Source organism: Tachypleus tridentatus, chromosome 11, assembly GCF_004210375.1.
Source record: "Tachypleus tridentatus isolate NWPU-2018 chromosome 11, ASM421037v1, whole genome shotgun sequence".
Taxonomy (NCBI): Eukaryota; Metazoa; Arthropoda; class Merostomata; order Xiphosura; family Limulidae; genus Tachypleus; species Tachypleus tridentatus.
Window position 1 is genome coordinate 61,191,112 of NC_134835.1, and position 19,420 is coordinate 61,210,531.

Below are 19,420 nucleotides of genomic sequence, written 5' to 3' on the forward strand. Positions count from 1 at the left end.
GTTATTAGAAAGCACTATCTTTAAATTAAAAACTTAAAGATAAAAAACAGTTCATTCAACTGTCACTATTTTGATAAAATAAACAATCTAAATTTAGTTTTAATATTAATCTATTCTTACATTTCTCAACAAACGTAATAATCCAATAACTTAATGTTTTATACAATAATAAACTCACCAAAGAATTGTACAGAACAACACTTTATTTCTCTCTTATTTACAGTCAATGTTCCTGTTTATTTACGTAGAATATAAAATCCATATATTTAATAATATATTTTTATTATGGAACTTTCTTCCTTTCACTGGACGTTTTCGTAACACTTACATTTTATTAGATAAATATTCTACCACAATAATAAACAATGCTCGACACTTTACATTAACTAAATATATAACTGAAAAGTTAAATTTCCACATTTTCATTAAAACAAATGCTCGCCCTCGTTAGTTCTTCAGATATTATAATTTTTGGATAAATTATGATTATTTATACCTTTGCTATATCAAAAATGCTATTCTGGTACCTACTTATTCAGTATTAACAATACAAAATAAACATTTGGGACATCTGATATTCGAGAGCACAAATTAATCAATTAGTAATCACTCTCTTATAGCAACTGACGTGTCTGGTTTTTCCTTCTTGACATTGGTCTTTTATCTTCTTGACAGTTTTACAAACATCAGGTTGCGATAACAAAAGGCTTATCTATCAGCTTTTTGATATAAATAAATATAACACTTTTCATAACTCACTATACAAAAATGTACTTGCAAGTTCAACACGTAGAACGTGAGAATTTAATAACATTCGCTAAAAAGACAATTTTCATAACTCTTTCATCATATTGTGGCAAATAAATATGAAAAAAAAACTTATTTGATGTTGTATACATATTGTCAAAACTAAAATTTGAATTATAATTTTCAAGCAACTAGTTATTAACTTCTGAGCCAATCATAGGCTGGTTTCTGCATGATATTACCAACAGTTGGATAAGAAAGCGTATTTGATATTTGAAAAAAAACAAACAAACAACTTTCTACTGGTAACCAAAGGCGTTTCCTAAAATTAAAAAAAAATCTGCAAAGAGAGAACAGGAGACATCTTGCTAAAGCGAAAGAAATGAAGTGATATTAGATAGTTTTGCTGTTGTATTTCAAAACTGTAATTTTCCTTTCAAGATCTGTTGAGAGAGAAAATTTAAGAATTTCACTCTATCATTTAACGATATGCCTGAGGCCTAAACGAGATTAAAATACTACTAAAACAGTGTTCAGTACATTATTAGAATTGAGAACAAACTTACTATTTCAGTTAAAATGATAAGCTGAGTTAAGCTGGTGAAGTATTCACTTTTGTCTAACTGGAACAAGAACTTGTGATGTCAGTTAATTTTGTATTAAAGTGAATTCAAACATGGTGATAGATAGATTAAACGAATTTTCCCATTTGTACGGTTGTTTTCGTCATTATTATTCAGTTAACAGCCAACTAGTGTTAGAAATAATACACGTAATCTTTTAAATAAATCACCTAGTGGTTTATTCATAAGAACAGTAACGTTAAAGCATTTTCATTCATTTATTATAATATATTTCTAAAATATCGATAACTTGTTTTGTTCTTTCCTATTTTTTCTATCACGTCTATTTATTTATATATTTTTAACTGTAATTATGTAAACAAACATGAACAAGCAGTAATGAGAGAAGAAACTGAAACAATTATAAATATGTACATAAGTAAATACCCATTAATGAAAGATATTCTGTTTTTGTCGTAAAGTATATTTATACAACTTGTGTTAGTGTATGACTTGTTTCTTTTATAATAAAATAAATACTTATATAAAAATCACAAAATATTTGTAAATAAATATAAAGTTTAACTCTATTTTTCTCTCATCTTTAATGTTACTTGTTTACATTACACAGCAACGTATTTCAGCATATTCATAGAATTATTATATAGTTTTGGCTTACATCCAACCAACCAGGTTAACTTCTTGTTTCTTCATTTTTCTCCAAAGTTTTCAAGCTTCAACGTTTTAAAATTCAACATTTGCTTTGTTTTCTCAGCGTGAATGACATACAAACGTCAGAGAAAAAGAACCATATTAATACATAAAAAAATTAATGAGAGTGAACTTACTACAGAGTAAAGTTAGTGACAGTGAACTTATTAGAGAATGAACATACTTGATATTGAACTTATTAGAGGATGAACTTAGTAATAGTGAACTTATTAGGCAATGTACTTAGTGATAGTGAACTTACTAGAGACTGAACTTAGTGATAATGAACTTACTATATAGTGAACGTACTAGAGGGAACTTACTGAACTTTCTTGAAAGTGGATAATTATTAGAGAATGAATTTACTTCACGGTGAACTTATTAGAGAATGAATTAGTGATAGTGAACTCTTTAGACAATGAATTTAGTGGTAGTGAACTTAGACAATGAACTTACTAGAGAGTGAACTTAGTGAATTTACTTCATAGTGATCTTATTAGAAAGTGAATTTAGTGATAGTGAACTTATTAGAGAGTGAAGTTACTAAGAGTAAACGTAGTGAACTTACTTGATAGTGGACTTACTAGAGAACGAACTTAATGATAGCGAACTTACTGGAAAGTTAATTTAGTGATAGTGAACTTAATGAACTTACTTGATAGTAAACTTATTAGAGAATGAATTTAGTGATAGTAAACTTAGTAGAGAGTGAACTTTGTGAACCTACTTGATAGTGAACTTAGTGAATTTACTTGATAGTGAACTTATTGAGAGTGAACTTAGTTGATAGAGAACTTACTAGAGAATGAACTTACTAATAGTGAACTTAGTGCGGTTGTTATGTGTACTCTGTTGTACATCATCAACAGTTTAAGCATGTTTTTAGAAATGAGAGTTCAATTTCGTTCTACACCCCACGTTTTTTCGAAATGGCATCACTGTCTTAGTGTATAGTGATTCAATTTCAGTTGTAAAAACCTTTAAATCTTGCACTAAAAGATCAAATTCAAAACAGTCTTTATGATGTGGTTGTCCACTAGAATAAAAAGCACAAAACATTGCAACTATGAAGATTGTTTACAGTAGTTACACTTCTGTGATTAGAGTGTTCCAGTCAAATTTGTTATTTTGACACTACTAATAAAGCTGTATATAAGAAACATTCAACAAGTCGTGAAAACCCAATGTTTGTCACCTGAAGTTAGTTTAACTTACTTTCAATTGGTCAACTCTTTTCTCCTGAAATTATGTTTATTCAGCGCATTACTCTTCATTTTTATAGTGAAGCATCAATATTTCCTTCATCATATTTTCATATCGAAACGAAATCGAGAAATTATAAAAAAATTGATTTAGAGAAATTCTGTTGGTAATATAACAAAGTGTTCTATGGTAAAGTGAAACAAAATTTAAGGGCTACTCAATAATTAAACGCATTTTAAAACTTATTTGATACGTTTTCAGTAGATATTAACCAGGGACTGAAGCTAGCACAAAATGTTCTTTAGCCTCATAACAATTCTTATCGTTAAAGATGGTTCACTTACTAAATCTTATCACAACATTAGCAAAAATTAATTCCTCATCATAGTCATATTTTAAATTTCAAACTTGGGCTCATTTTTAAGCCTAGAAGATTAAAAAAAGTTTTAATTATAAGAACAGAACCAATTAATTAAAATACAATAAAAACTAGAACTAAACAGTTTTCTAACGTAGCCATATTGGTTGTAAACTTTTGAACTGAATAACAAGCGTCATCAAGCAGTTCTTAGTTTAGAGGTGGCGTTTCAAAGTGCTTGTGTACATCTTCATTAGTTCTACTGCGCGAACATTTCGAAATATTGTCTGCAATCTAGAACAGGTTGATGACGCTCGTTGAAACGTTTCAAATAGAATTATATTAATCATCAATGTATCGACTAATTATTATAAATAAATAATACGAGTATCATAACTGCCTGATGGGATAAATATTATAACATAATATTCAGCAGATATGTGCTACAGGTTTGAATACATCAATTTATCGTTGTAAAGCTACATAAAGACGTCCTCCAGTTTCCACCGTCTTTTTAAGAACGTTGGCGAGAAAACTCGTTGTAGTCAATTTCCAAATTGAAATGGAATTTCCGTCTAAATTTATAAGATATGTAAAGAGTAAGCCAACAAAATAATTTTATAAGGATGGACTGATTGTATGACACGCACAACATGCAACATGAACTTAATCTGCACCAATTCCAAATCACAATATTAGTTGTTGCTGTTTTTCAATATGCTGATTTAGTCGTATCTTGACGAAGACAAATGCTACGAAACCATTTTTGGAACTTCGACAGCTTTGACTGGTTCATATATAGTTCTGCTTATAGTTATGTGTATATGTGTTTTTTTATAGCAAAGCCACATCAGGCTATTTGCCGTGTCCACCGAGGGGTATCGAACCCCTGATTTTAGATATGTAAATCCGTAGACTTAACGCCGTCCCAGCATGTTCACAATAATAGCATGGCTGTTACAACTGATCCATAATCAGTATTAGTTGTTGTTTTTTATTTACATCCGTCGTCATGTTCCACAATTATTGAGAAAACAGACTTGGTAGAGTTCTGTATTAGCTAACTCTTTCTATAAAACTTTGTTCTAAGACAGATTTTGTTGCTAAACAAACCATATTATAGTATTATCTATCGCTAATATTAATCTATGTCTCTAATTTCGTTCCTTTTTTCACACCTACTGAATTAAACTTAATGTTTGTTTTGTTTGTTTGTTTCTGAATTTCGCACAAAGCTACTCGAGGGCTATCTGCGGTAGCCGTCCCCAATTTAGCAGTGTAAGACTAGAGGGAAGGCAGCTAGTCTTCACCACCCACCGCCAACTCTTGGGCTACTCTTTTACCAACGAATAGTGGGATTGATCGTCAAATTATAACGCCCCCACGGCTGAAAGGGCGAGCATGTTTGGCGCAACCAGGATGCAAACCCGCGACTCTCAGATTAGGAGTCGCACGCCTTAACACGCTTGGCCATGCCGAGCCATAGATCAACGGATAAACTCTTACACTGACACTATAATTAAATTAAAAAAATGAACCTTCAATTAAGAAATAGATCAGTTAGATAACTGATAAACATAAATTCATGTTCAAATTTGAGTATATGAACGATATATAACGTTGCAATACGTGAATAAGGCGAAACTGTTTACCTTTAAAAATAGAAAGTTCATATGTTTGTGTATATATATATATACATACATACATAATGTTAAAAACAAATTGATTTTTCGACATGTCTTACTTGACTAACATAAATGACCGTCGTTCCATTTCAAATCGGAGTTAAAAGTGTTTCGTATATCTCTTGATTTTTCACATAACACAAAACCTGGGTTGTGGACCGGAAATGCTTATATAAATGCTAACATCTAATCATTTAAAAATAAAAAAGGAGTTAGACAACGGTAGGATTTTTTAATGTAAGTTAAAGAAAACTAGGACAAGTTTGATGTAATCAGTTCTTGACGTCACCCGACAAGTTCCTTATTATAAGTAAGTCATGTCAATTGGAAATTCGTCTGCAGGTTATTTTGGCGAAGAATTTTGTCGCTTTCCTTTATATAAACTTCACACACACACACACATTAAAAATTATTGTTCTGCTAAGTGGGTTCTCTTATATGGAAACCCGTTTTTTTTCTTTTCAGTCGTTTTATCGTCAGCTACCATACAATGTATAGGTAGAAAGAAATACGAGAACACATATACTACAAAAAGCAGTAGAGCTGAAACAACACAAAACTTGGAGCCACTTATCGTACTACAAGAGGACATAACCTGTGCTTTCAGGGAGGAGTTCAGAGTGGACACAGAATAATTTGTTTTCAGAGACTCTAACAGGTCAGATACTTTACACGATGAATGACCTGTGTCCAGAGATAAGTGACAAGGCTCGTAACAACTCCCAGGTTGGCCATAAGGTGAGTCAGGAGTTATGGCAGGAATGTCTGGGACATTTGGATCTAAAACAATCAAATTTAAAATACCTGTTAAGAAACGCAAATCAAATGCAGTCTAAATTTAAAAAAATAATCTGACAAAACAGCATGAAATGAAGGTTGTCATTAAATTACAATCACACAATAACAGTAAAACTACATATAACAATAAAACTACACATAACTCCTAATCTAAATTAAGAAAACGAAGAAGTTCATAATCGATTATTAATGTATTAAGCTTCAAATCCTTTGAAACGAGTATAAGCAGAACTCAATTATTGTAAATCAGAGAAATAGTGATACAATTTGTGCTTTTGGGTATTGTATAAACTTTATAGAACTACGATAATGTAAAAATATATTTCGTATTTATGGAAAAGCCAATAAGAATATGTGTTGACGTTCGTAATTATCGAACAGAGAGAAAGCAGCCAATCAGCAACACCTTCCCACTATACACTATTGCCACTCTTATTACACCTTTACAGCTTAAAGTATGGGAAATAGTTTGTGGTACAACAGATTCAAATATGGCGTACCTAAAATTAAGACTTCTACTACAAGAATAATTCGCACTATTAAAAAAGTTCTCTATCTTCAGATGATTTCAATGAAATAATTCACAACTGTAGGTTACCAGACAGTAGCATTAAAATTTACAATAACCGTGCCCTTTTAAAACTACGTCCCCTGGTGACTCGATGATGACTTTGATGGCTTATAAAGCAGTAAAATTGGGGGTTTTAGTTTTTGAGTAAGACACAACCCATTGAGTAGCTTTGCACTAAAACACAAATAAAATTATAAAAGTATACCACTACTAAGTACCAACACATTACAGGAGGATAAAATCAAATAATTTGTAATCAAACACATCAGTTTTCATTTACAATATTTAATCCATTTATACCGCCGCTAGGTTTCATCTCCTGTATCAGATTCAAATATACCACCGCTTTATCTCATCTCCTGTATCAGATTCAAATATACCACCGCTGTATCTCGTCTTCTGTATCAGATTCAAATATACCACTGTTGTGTATCATCTCCTGTATAAGATTCAAGTATACCACTTCTGTGTATCATCTCCTGTCTCAAATTCAAACACACCACTTCTGTGTATCATCTCCTGTATCAGATTCAAGTATACCACTGCTGTGTATCATCTCCTGTATCAAATTCAAATAAATATTTGCTTATATACCCTTTCAATATACATATGTTCAGCGCTCTTGTTTCTCAAGACGACTGGTATGGGTTATCAAAACTTTTATTAAAATAAAGTAGAGAACAACGTAACGACCTTCTTAGGTCATCTTCAGGTTAATCTGAAAATGACCTTAAAAGATCGAACCGTTGTTCTCTACTTTATTTTAATAAAAGTTTTGATACCCATACTAGCCGTCTTGAGGTACATTTTTATTTGAAGTGGGTTTCTGATCATCACGAAGCGCTCGTTTTTATTCTGAATTTTGTTCGAATACTGTTTGTTCAAATGCTATTTTCTTACGCGCCTTTTCTGAAACATCTTCATATTCTGAGTACGAATAACCATCTGGATTTACGCAAGTTGCTGACGTATACGATCCACAATGGTACTATATCAAAGATCACAGTTTCTCGGTATGATTAACTTTATTTGTCAATTTGGTAAAATGCTTACGTGCTTGCTATAAATGACCATTTGTATCTTATATCTCGAGGATAATTTATATACTCTTGATGTATGACCAATGATGTTTGCTGTATATCTTTTGTGTATAACACTCTGGTTATCATAAATTTAGCTTGGGTAAACTCCGAGTACACAGTTACTGGTCACATTTTTTTGCTTATAATTTTCGCCCAAAGCTATGTGTACAATGGATATATGCGCATAACCGTCCCTAATTATTAACTGTTAGACTGTAGGCGAGGAAGTTACTCAGTAGTACCCGACGCGAAATCTTGGTCTACTCTAGTCTGACCGATTAATGATATTTGACTGTCACAAGTATAGTACATCCCCGACCCCAAAGTGTAACAACAGCATTTTTTGCGTTAATGAAATGCCAACTTTAAACCTTCGATTTCACAGTACAGGCACGCTAGCTACTACTTTAAACACCCAGTATACCCTGAGTAAGACTAAGCAAAACAAGCACTTATTTAGAATCTAGCATTTTGCTATCAAAGTTTGTTCAGTGATTTCCGATACATCGAAAAATCTTCGTATTCCCTGTGATTATGATTAGTGATATTCATTTATTTATTTGAGCTGAGTAACACATCTTTTTAATGTAACAACTAAAGCATCTTGAAATTGAGTTACTAAATCAGTGGCACGTATTTCTTCGTGAAAATGTATGTACAAAGTAGAACAGAATTAGATAAATTTCGGTTTCGTATGTGGCAGTACCGAAGTAGGACGTAAGAAACCGTGTCTTATTTCAAAGTATCCTGGAGAAGATACAGGTCTAATCGTGTTAAAGTAATTATGTCTTATTTCAAAGTGCTCTGGAGAAGATACAGATCTAATCGTGTTAAACAGTAAACCATGTATCAAAACGCTGCAGATTAAAATATTCTTTCACCAGTTTCAAAAGTTTGATCAGGAAACTCTAAGTTATAGTTAAAGTTTATTACTCACACCATGAAAATGGTGTTAAATTCATAGCTATCTGCCAAAATAAACCAAAGCATATTTTTACATGCTTATTACGGTACACATTCAGTTTTTTTCAATCATTTTACAAAATGTTACAGCTGTAAAATAAAAAATAATGTCAGTTTTTAAACTAACGTTACAATGGAGTGAGTAACTGTTAATGGGTTAAACAAATTTCAAATTACTACATTAGTGACTTAAACATTATTCAAAAATACAAATGTTGAAGAAAATAGTACTCTGATAATACGTATTTTAAGATAAACCCTATTATCGTGTTTCTAGTTCTGTTTTTGATGCTTCGCTGTTAAATGTCAATATACAAGGTTATTAAAACAACACTAAAAACTGGTTAATGTTTCATGATAAAATGTCAACAACGTAGTATTATCTAACGTCTAAACAATATTAAACATATCCGATCGAAAGTATAATGTCATGAATAAATATGTGAATAGTGTTTTTTTATCTAAACGAACGTTAATATGTTTCACCATACATTATCTCAAGATAAAATGCCATCAAAATACAGATATTTAAACACAACTGAACCTGCTAGCAGGTATTATGTTCCAAGGTAAAATGTCAACAACATACAGATATCTGCTGGGAAGACTTGTTTGCTTGTTTTTGAATTTTGCGCGAAGCTGCACGAGGGCTATCGGCGCTAGCCGTCCCTAATTTAGCAGTGTAAGACTAGAGGAAAAGTAGCTAATCACCACTACCCACCGCCAACTCTTGGGCTACTCTTTTACCAACGAATAATGGATTGACCGTCATAATAGAATGCCCCCACGGCTGAAAGGACAAGCATGTTTGGTGTGACAGAAACTCGAAACCGCGACCCTCGGATTACAAGTCAAGCGTCTAAATCACCTGGCCGTGCAGGGCCTGAGAAGACTTGAGAAGATCTGTGTAACGATCAGCATCCAACAGTTTGTTCTTTCACAGACACAAAAACAAAAAGAACATAGAATTATCTTAAGCAAATTAAACCTACATTGTATCTAGATACCTTGTGTATGATTGTTATAATGTATATTTTTGAAGTAGTGACAAAATACTTACATATCTGTGGAAATTATTGTTCAGAAACAGGTCTAAGTTCTATTCTTTTTAATTCCCATATGTTAATCTTTATCTCTTTAATTGGCTAAGAGCTTCGTCTGCTATTTTATGAGATATTTCTATTGTATTCTACGCCAGCCTAAGTGTGGGGTTATTTTATGACTATCAAACTGGACATTGCAGCTGGGATCTACTGATCAAACTCGTGACTGGCCAGCCCAAAAGGGAACGAGAAATGTGAGAATTCTTATAGTTTCAGGCACATCCAATTATAGTTTCTTGGATACAAGCTAATTTGCTTTGGACCACATCTATGCGTATGTTAACAAAATATTTGCTTTACTTTGCCTTTGTACAGAGATTTGTTTTCCATTCAATAGGAGACAAGATCACAACTATTGTCTTGTTACATACTAGGTTCTCGACCCTCTGTTTCTTCGATAGTTTGGTGAGTGTATAATTTTATTCTTATATCACCTTGAGCAGTAACATAATTTTGTGCTAGCAATGATGATGTAGTTTTTGTGGAAATGACAGCCGACATATACTCCGTTTCTTTTCAGTTGTTTTCTCTGTCTTTTTTCTTTCACAGAATGTATTCTGAAAAAATGCCACATGGAAGAAAAAACTTATACTTATCTGAGAAAAATATCTGAGAATCCTTAATGAATTCTGAGAAATCGTCTTTTAAATACTAAGTGCTCTCCTGCCCACAAACAAAGACAACTGAACCATGACAAGAGAAATGTTTTGTCACTTATAGTGTCAGCATATTTCAGGTAAGGTCAGTGAAAAGTTACCATGGAGGCTGCCAAATGCATACATGTTGAAAGAAGCTATATCATTCACCCTCTAACACTCCTAAAACCCCACATTAGGTATATGTTCCAATAAACAATTTGTCGTGGCTCGCTCATGCACTTGACATTTTATGAACCACCCAGACCTTCCTTTCTTCGAATAAGAAAAAAACTGTTGATGTATTGTGTATATATAAGGATCTCGTAGTTCAGCAACTCCAGATGAGGATGTTATTACCACTATAACACATCATTAAAGTGTATGTGAGAGATATCCTAATGCTCAGAAGAGCGTTAAGGTGGCAGAAATGTGGAATCCGTATCTTTGTTGACATTAATTTTACAATATGAATGTGGTTAACAATGGACAGATACACTTGCTGCATCAGGAAATAAAAACAAAATGAAGTATATAACACCAGCATAATTTAAATTTATGGAAAACAACATTAAAATTCCTTTTCAAGTAAAAGGTCAAGAACTTGATACCATTGAATATTAGAAGCCTTACCAAATCTAAAGCTTATAAGTGCATCATTACGTGGAACTAAGAAAAGAGGAAAACTCTCATAGCAAGAAAAATTCTAGGCTCATAAATGTGCACCAACAAAACTTTATCGTACATGTTAAAGTGATGCGACGTTTACATGGTAAACATGGTGACAATCCATAGAAAATCTATCCTTGTTGATACGCTTGTGAATGGACTTCCTAATAAATCCAGGTGGCACCATTAGTATGCTAAAGATAGAATTTCTGAAAACGTGTCTGTGTTTGTAGTGACAGAGATAAAGTGATTACTTCTGCCAAGCTATCAAAATAGAGAAAGCCTTCAGTAGTTTCTGATGCAGTTCCGCCAAAGGTGCCAGCACCACTTTACATGAGGCTCCATCAGTTGGAACTGGATTTTCATAATTATGCGTGTCTTAATGAAGTTAAAAAGGCACTCTGAATTTGTTACTCCATGTGTGTTGATATTGCAAATAAAGAAATCCGGGTCTTTATGGATATTAATAAATAATAGATGTGTGATACAGTTTGGGTTTCAGTGGTGCAGGTGTCACTTTCATCTAAGTAACTACACAAGACGCCATGAATCAACCACATTAACTGAATGGCAAATAAGAATTTATGCAAGACAAGTGTACAAGCTTCAGATCAAATAGAGCCAAGTACAAATCGTCATTTGAGTACTACCTTTGTAGGTTTAGATTGTCCCGCAGACGTCATCTACTACTATTATATCTTGTTCACAAGGTTAATTGTAACCCTAGTGTGAAACGTAACTGTTGAGTGAAAATACAAGAAAAATGGACTGCACGATTTTAGATAGGTGATAACAGTACAATTATGTATAATAAATAAATTGTTTTATGTTAATGAACAACACTAACCGTTTTGACATGTACTCTAAATGATTGCAAATAAAAACACTATTAAAAGTTATCTGAGCATATCCAAACCTTTACAGACATAATTTTTACGTAAAAATACTTTCTAAATGTATTTGTCTAAACAATGTAAGGCCCGGCAGGGCCAGGTGGGTTAAAGCGCTCGACTCGTAATCCGAGGGTCGCGGGTTTGAATCCCCGTCACACCAAACATGCTCGCCCTTTCAGCTGTAAGGGCGTTATAATGTTACGGTCAGTCCCACTATTCGTTGGTAAAAGAGTAGCCCAAGAGTTGGCGGTGGGTGGTGATGACTAGTTGCCTTCCCTCTAGTCTTACACTGCTACATTAGGGACGGCTAGCGCAGATAACCCTCGTGTAGTTTTGCGCTAAATTCCAAAACAAGCAAACGAAACAATGTAAACGTTTAATAAGTATAATTTCGATGTTTTAGAAATAAAAAACAATTGAACAGAAATATACACGTTCACAGTTTCATATATTCCAAGACAAAATCAGTTACTCCAATGCATTGTCGTAATTTCATTTATTTCAGATAAATATACGAATACACGTGGAACGAACAGACAAGGCACAGATTAACGAAGAAGCAATAAATCTGTATTTTTTTAAAAATTGACAGTAATCCATATACGTTATGGCTAACTGTGGAGTAACAAGTTTTCAAAACACTATATATTACAGTTTTATTTCCAAAAACAACTTAAACTGTTTCTTTATTTTCATGACGTAAACTCAATTTCTGACAATATTCTGTTGTTTAAAACATCCTTATGTGTGAAGATGAACTGTAAACTTACCTGTACAAAAGAATACTGGTTCTCCAGCGTATTGTTCGAAGACAAAAGGATGGAAATACGGACACTGTCGCTCGACTCGGTGACAAAAGCTACGGCAGGGCTTCACGAACTGGTCTTCAACATGAAAAGGAACCATCATAGCACATATCCATTCCCGATACACTTTCTGAAGAGGAAACACTAAAACTGAAATTTTACCTTCTAATTGAAAGTATTCGTTTTTGTTTCATATCTTAGAACCAGAAATTAAATTACATTAATCATTAATGGACACTGACCAGTATCGGTGCCGGCTTCTTTACGGGCAAAGAAGGTATGGGCACTTCAGTTGTGTATTTATCTTGTGATAGTCGCACAAAGCTATTATATAGCTATACGCGCTAGTCATTTTTAATTTTCATCTGACAGAGTAGAAGGTAAGCTACTAGTCAATAACACCCACCACCAATTCTTGTCTGACTAGATAATTTTCCAACTGTGGAAAAGATATTTCCAACTTCATGAGCAAGTAATTGAAAACAAGAAGTAATCCTCAATAGCTAAGGCACTTGACATGATTTTAGACAGGATTAGAGTAAATTAATTTATGAGAACTTTCTTTCCTCTTTATTTGCTATTATGCACCAACAATACCAAGTGTGGGACGCGTGTTTATTCCATTCGATTTCATTACTCATCAGCATTTCTATTAACCTATTTTCGAATTAAAATTATATTAGGCAAGATTAGAGTAAATTAATCTATGAGACCTTGGGCTTGTTCAAATAATCAATCGAAATATTTTGACCTTTTGAGTCGGAAACTGTAATTAGATCTCAAATCATCGGTCAAAAGATGACGGAGCTGAGAGCTGAAAGTTTGTACTTGAGAAAACCAAGAAACCTCAGAGTCATTCTATCATCCGATATGCCACAATTAATAAGAGGAAATCCTCAATAGCCGCGCACTTGAAATAACTTTAGGCAGAATTAGAATAAGTTTATGATACTAATTTTCCTTTTTAGGAACTAATTTTGAAACTTATGATCAAATCCCTTGTTTTATAAGCTTCAATATACGACATTATTCTAATATGAAATGAGCTCTCTAAATAATTTTGTTTAAACCAGCTGATTTGAACCAAAAGCTTTTAATCTTAATTAGCAAACTACGTCTTAGATGGCGAAAGAGTTAAGTGTTCAGTTCAGAGTAATCCGTGAAATCTTTTGACTGTTCAAGCCAAGTTGACGGTGAGATTAATCAGGAATTTGTTTGTTTGTTTTAGAGCAAAGCCACATTAGGCTATCTGTTGTGTTAACCGCGGGAAATCGAACTCCAAATATTAGCATCTTAAGTTTGGAGAGTTGCCGTTGTCACTTATTCTACTGAAATTAATTATGAGAAACTACTGAAGAGGGCACTTACGGTCAATAGTTAGCAAAATTGTAACACGTGTCTAAAATGCCAAATTCATTAGAGTGACTGCTTGATTTGATTTCAGTTGCAACAATAATAGCATTTCCAGTGTCCGAATTGGTAGTAAGGGATGTAAAGATGGCGCATACTTTTTGTCACGATTGTCTGGGAAAAGTACCAAAAAATTATAATTATGAGTGTTAAATAGTTAATCAGAGATACAGTAAATAACGCTTGCTATTTATCAATATATCTATATGTGTGCATAGTCACTGATAAAGGGGTTAAACAAGAATTACCCAGGCCCGTGGTAATCAGAAGGCCCGTACAAAAGCTCGCCATTTTGACTTTTGACAATGCACTAAAACTTTGCAATGAAAAAGGCTAGAAAGTTGTATTTTATAGTTAACTAATATTATGGCAACCTATATATACATGATTACCTCTAGGTCTGGATAACTCTCGGTGGCGCTGTGTGTGTGCGTGCGTATCTATAGCGAGCTGCTAAACTGTAATATTATGTATAGCGCATACCTGCAGATATATCCTAGTATGTTCTACTGTGTAAACAGACATCTTAATTTGAAAAAATACACAAAGATTACCTTACCTTAGAAAAGATAACAAATTATAATTTTGATTCTAAGATTGCAATCCCTCCTTTTCATCAACTGACTACCAGCCACGCTTAGAATTAGCAACAAAACTGTTAATTTTCTTCAACAGCAACGAGAAATGTAATAATACATAAGAAACGTCTTTTAATTTGCAAAAGTTAAAATAAATGATAAACGAAAAGCGACACTTATCTTTACACAAATCATTATGTTTAACATTAGATTTGAACACTTAATACAAAACTTGTATAAAGTAGCGTCCAATACCTGACTTGAACATTCCTCTTAAAGTGCTTGCGCACATAAAAAATGGTACTCAATATCAAATTTCAATACTTTTATGCAGTGTTTATATAAACATGTAAAGCGGCGTCTAACGCAAGATATTACCATCTTCACACAGGTGTTGTACAACACATACAAAAGAGAAGTAGGATTAATACCAGGTATCGACATGGTGATGTAATTCATGTTTAGAGGAGAAACATGACGTCTAACATCAAATCTTAACAACTTTCATGCAATACGTACATATAAGATTAGATTTGAACGTCTTCAAGTAACGCAAACAGAAAAGACGTCGTTTAAATATTAGATATTAATATATTTATACAGATTTCAATAGATGCTGTAAATATTAGGTTTTCCATTGTCACACAATATGTATATATTGGTTAAGAAAAAACATTCTCTATCGTCAGGTGGTTAGGGCGTTTGACTCGTAATCTGAGGGTCGCGGGTTCGAATCCAAGTCACACCAAACATGTTCGTTCTTTCAGTCGTAGGGCGTTATAATGTGACAATCAATCCCACTACTTGTTGATAAAAGAGTAGTCCAACAGTTGGTAGTGGGTAGTGATGACTAGCTTCCTTCTCTCTTGTCTTACACTGCTAAATTAGGGACAGATAACCCTGATGTAGATTTGGCAAAATTAAAAAAGCAAACAAACAGTCGCAATAGTAATACAGTTTATTGTAAGTTCTTAATATAATAATTATTTCTTGCTACTCCTCTCGTAGTTTGAAGCCCATAGTTCATGTTCTGTAAGACTTTCCTACCGTATAAACCAAATTCGACTTTGGTTTCGAATTTGCATTATTTTATAAATAATAATTAAAAGATAAGTGTGCGTTTAACTGAGTTAAACGTAATAAGGAGTTTGAAGCAAAGGCGATTTTTTTTTCTCTAAGCTATCGACACAGAGACAATTTTCTTATCTGATTAACTGGCGTGATTATTTCAAATTGAGAGTTTGCATAACAAATACATTCATAGTCAACTTGTATATCGAGATATATTTTGTGATTTGATGCATTTTTTCCTTTGCAGATATTAAAACCAAGGATCTTATTAATATCACCAATATTTAAATTTGTGTAACAAATAACTGTATATTACTAGTTATGAATGTGGTGTGTTGAGTTTCTGCGAATTTTTTGCATCAACAATATCAAAACAGATAACAGGTCTTCCGTTTTCCTTTGCTTGATTGTTTCAGAATTTAGCGCAAAGGCTACCTCTCGTATAGATGTTTTTAATTTAAAGCTGACAAACGAGATAGAAGGCAGCTATCAACAAAACTCTTTGCTAATTCTTTGGTTACTCCTGTTTGGTAGAATAATGAGATTTTATTGTCACTATTATAACGCATCTATGGTCATAAAGTGCAGAGTACGTTTTTGCAGTCATGGATCGCGAATCGTGAATCTTCGGATTTACATTCCGGGCACATTAATCACTAGGCCATACCTGGTCCTCATCCTTCTCTTTTTTTATATAAAATGAAAAAAATGGCAAATATCAAAACCTTTATCTTTCTTATAATCCCAAATTTTGTAAAGGCTAGAATGCCAAGTTACAGATGGTTCTCTAGTCTCTCAATGTTTTGGAATGGTAGCCTTTGATTTAATGTCGGATGTGGCCAAATACTGAATATTTAAATAACTGTTCTCATATAATGTTTGTTTGTATAAACTGAATTTATATTAAACATTCAGTATTTGATCACATGCAATATCAAATCAAAGGCTACCATTGATTCCAAGGAATTGAGTGATTAGAGTGCCATCTGTAACTTGACATGCTAGCCTTCACATATTTATAAATAATCTTACAAACACCTCTGACAAAAGAAAAGAGTTTGTGTACAAAAAAAAGTAAAATTTATGGAAGAGACTGTTTTATTAATAAAAACATTGAAATCTTTGTATGAATAGATATATGATCTAATTTCCGTGGCTTTTAGAATTCAAACTCTGAAATATATTAATATCAAATAAACACGGTACTTTGTTAAACAAATATTCACTTTTTGTATTTAACTACAAGCAATGATTTTGTTAACTATTGTGAAATTTATTTAAAACGTAAATTTTTAAATTAACTTCCAATTAGCCGCTATTTAAATCGCTCTTTCTTTAACACTGAAATATTATCCCCTATCATTTTGGAAGTGGCTTCATAATTTTTGTATTTAAAATGGGCAAAGTTCGGCTTATATTTTTTACAGACATTATTTCTTTGAAGGTAAAATAAGTTATTCCGTACAAATTCTTTCTTTATATATATATATATTTATGCAAAGATATATTTACTAATTAACAGTCGATAGCTCAGTTTGTCGAATTGTATTTACAAATAATTTTCTTTTTAATATTTAGTTTACCTTTATTACATAACCTAAGCTACTGTTGGCGTACATATGATCGACATGTTTGTTTGAATATTCGAGTTTGATCCATTGTTGTTATTTTCATCTCTACTGGACCCGGCATGGCCTAGCGCGTAAGGCGTGCGACTCGTAATTCGCGGGTTCGCGCCCGCATCGCGTCAAACATGCTCGCCCTCCCAGCCGTGGGGGCGTTATAATATGACGGTCAATCCCACTATTCGTTGGTAAAAGAGTAGCCCAAGAGTTGGCGGTGGGTGGTGATGACTAGCTGCCTTCCCTCTAGTCTTACACTGTTAAATGAGGGACGGCTAGCACAAATAGCCCTCGAGTAGCTTTGTGCGAAATTCCAAAACAAAATTCATCTCTGTTTTGATGTAGGCCTAAGGTCGAAACGTAACACTCATTTAAAATATTGAAAATGAATGAATGTATTTATGTGCCATAATATTTTTTTCATGAAGTAATACTTTCAAGTTTGTAGTTGAACACAAAGACATATGCTCTCCACGCTCCTAAATACTTATGATTAATCGTTTATTACTTATACTACATGGGGAACCACTCTGATTTTACGAACATGTTTTATTATGATTATTGGTCAATAATTAATTATATCACAGAGGGAAAGGGATGCTACTTTAAATTTACGAATAGATTTTTGTAACTATTAATCAAAAATTAGTTATATAACACGAGGATGGTACTTTAATTTGTCTAATATGTTTACTGTATATTTTGCAACAAAGATAAAATGAACATATTCTGCCAAATAATTTTCGCAGAAGTTTTAAGTTTTTTTCACATTCCCTGCTCTGTCTTTCAATTGAAAACTGTAACGCGATTATAATTAATGCTTGCCTTTGAACTGAACTTCTTGTTTTTACTATGATATATAAACATAGCATAATCTACCCTCTATAATAATTAATGTAAAAAGTTCAAAACTTATTTATAATAAATTTAGTTCAAAATTATGTTATATAATTTCAAATGTTTTTGCAAACTTCTTGCTAACTATTAATAGAATAATGCAAAAGGAAAAAAACAACTAATAACTAATTTTTCATGGATATTGAACACAATTATTGGTCTTTAATGGTAATAATTGTGCGTTTTCTGTATTTACGTTTTCTTGTTTTCTAAACAAATTAAACAACAATAAATTTAAAAAACTTTGCAAAATAATGCAAATATTTCGATCGGGGTTAAACAACAAAAATGTTGCAGTCACAGTTCCACTTTAAAGCAGGTCCATCGTCTCATTTTAAATGAGTCGCAATTTTAATTCAAGAGTAGAGCAGTATCTTGATATTTCTATCACAAATTTGATTTTACTTAAATTTATGAAATTTGAAAATTAGCAAATTGTTGATGAAATTTATAAGATGATTGTTCAACACTTTGAGCTTGAAATTGTGAATAGGTTCGAAAATACCCTTTCCCTCATTTAAAAATTTCACTAAATTCGTTTACCCTTAAATTAATCAATTTAGTGACAAAATCTTGGTATGTATTCAACTTTCGAACAAGAAATAATCTCGATTACAAGGAATAGGGCGATTAGAGCGCTATCTAACTTCACAAACTATGGAGTCAACACTGGAGTTTTAAATGCATTTTATTAAAATATTTATTTATTAAGTAGCTTTTAGATCAATAACTTTGTTGGCTACAGAATCCAATATAACAAAAATGTAAACAAAACATTATTCCTACATTTAAACATGAAATATTCGCAACAGAAAAGCTTAAATTAGATGTATGTATAACGCACTTTCAAGTCTTTAAAAAAAACATTTCTGTTTAAAGTTAGATGTTGAAAGTTAACAGAACAATGTTTATTTATTCTAATAATGGATGCCTGTTAAGGTGTCGTTTTAACGTTTTAGATTGCGGTTAGGATTGATAAGTGTTACCTAAATCTTGAAGAACGTGAAGAAATGTTTTCAGCATCTTCTGCTTACTTTTTGGTTGGAGACAAAAGG

At 32.6% G+C, this 19,420-nt stretch overlaps 1 protein-coding gene across 1 annotated transcript in view; it reads right to left on the reverse strand.

Annotated features, from left to right (window-relative positions):
• Positions 1-201: 201 nt before the first annotated feature.
• Positions 202-19,420, reverse strand: part of LOC143232270 (NALCN channel auxiliary factor 2-like) — an 89,675-nt gene continuing 70,456 nt past the window's right edge. Inside the window, exons 2-3 of the mRNA XM_076467458.1 lie at positions 12,752-12,917; positions 202-6,047 (exon numbers count right to left, since the gene is read on the reverse strand). Coding sequence (XP_076323573.1) covers positions 5,677-6,047; positions 12,752-12,917 — 537 coding nt within the window. The 3' untranslated portion in view covers positions 202-5,676. The remainder of the gene's footprint in view (positions 6,048-12,751; positions 12,918-19,420) is intronic.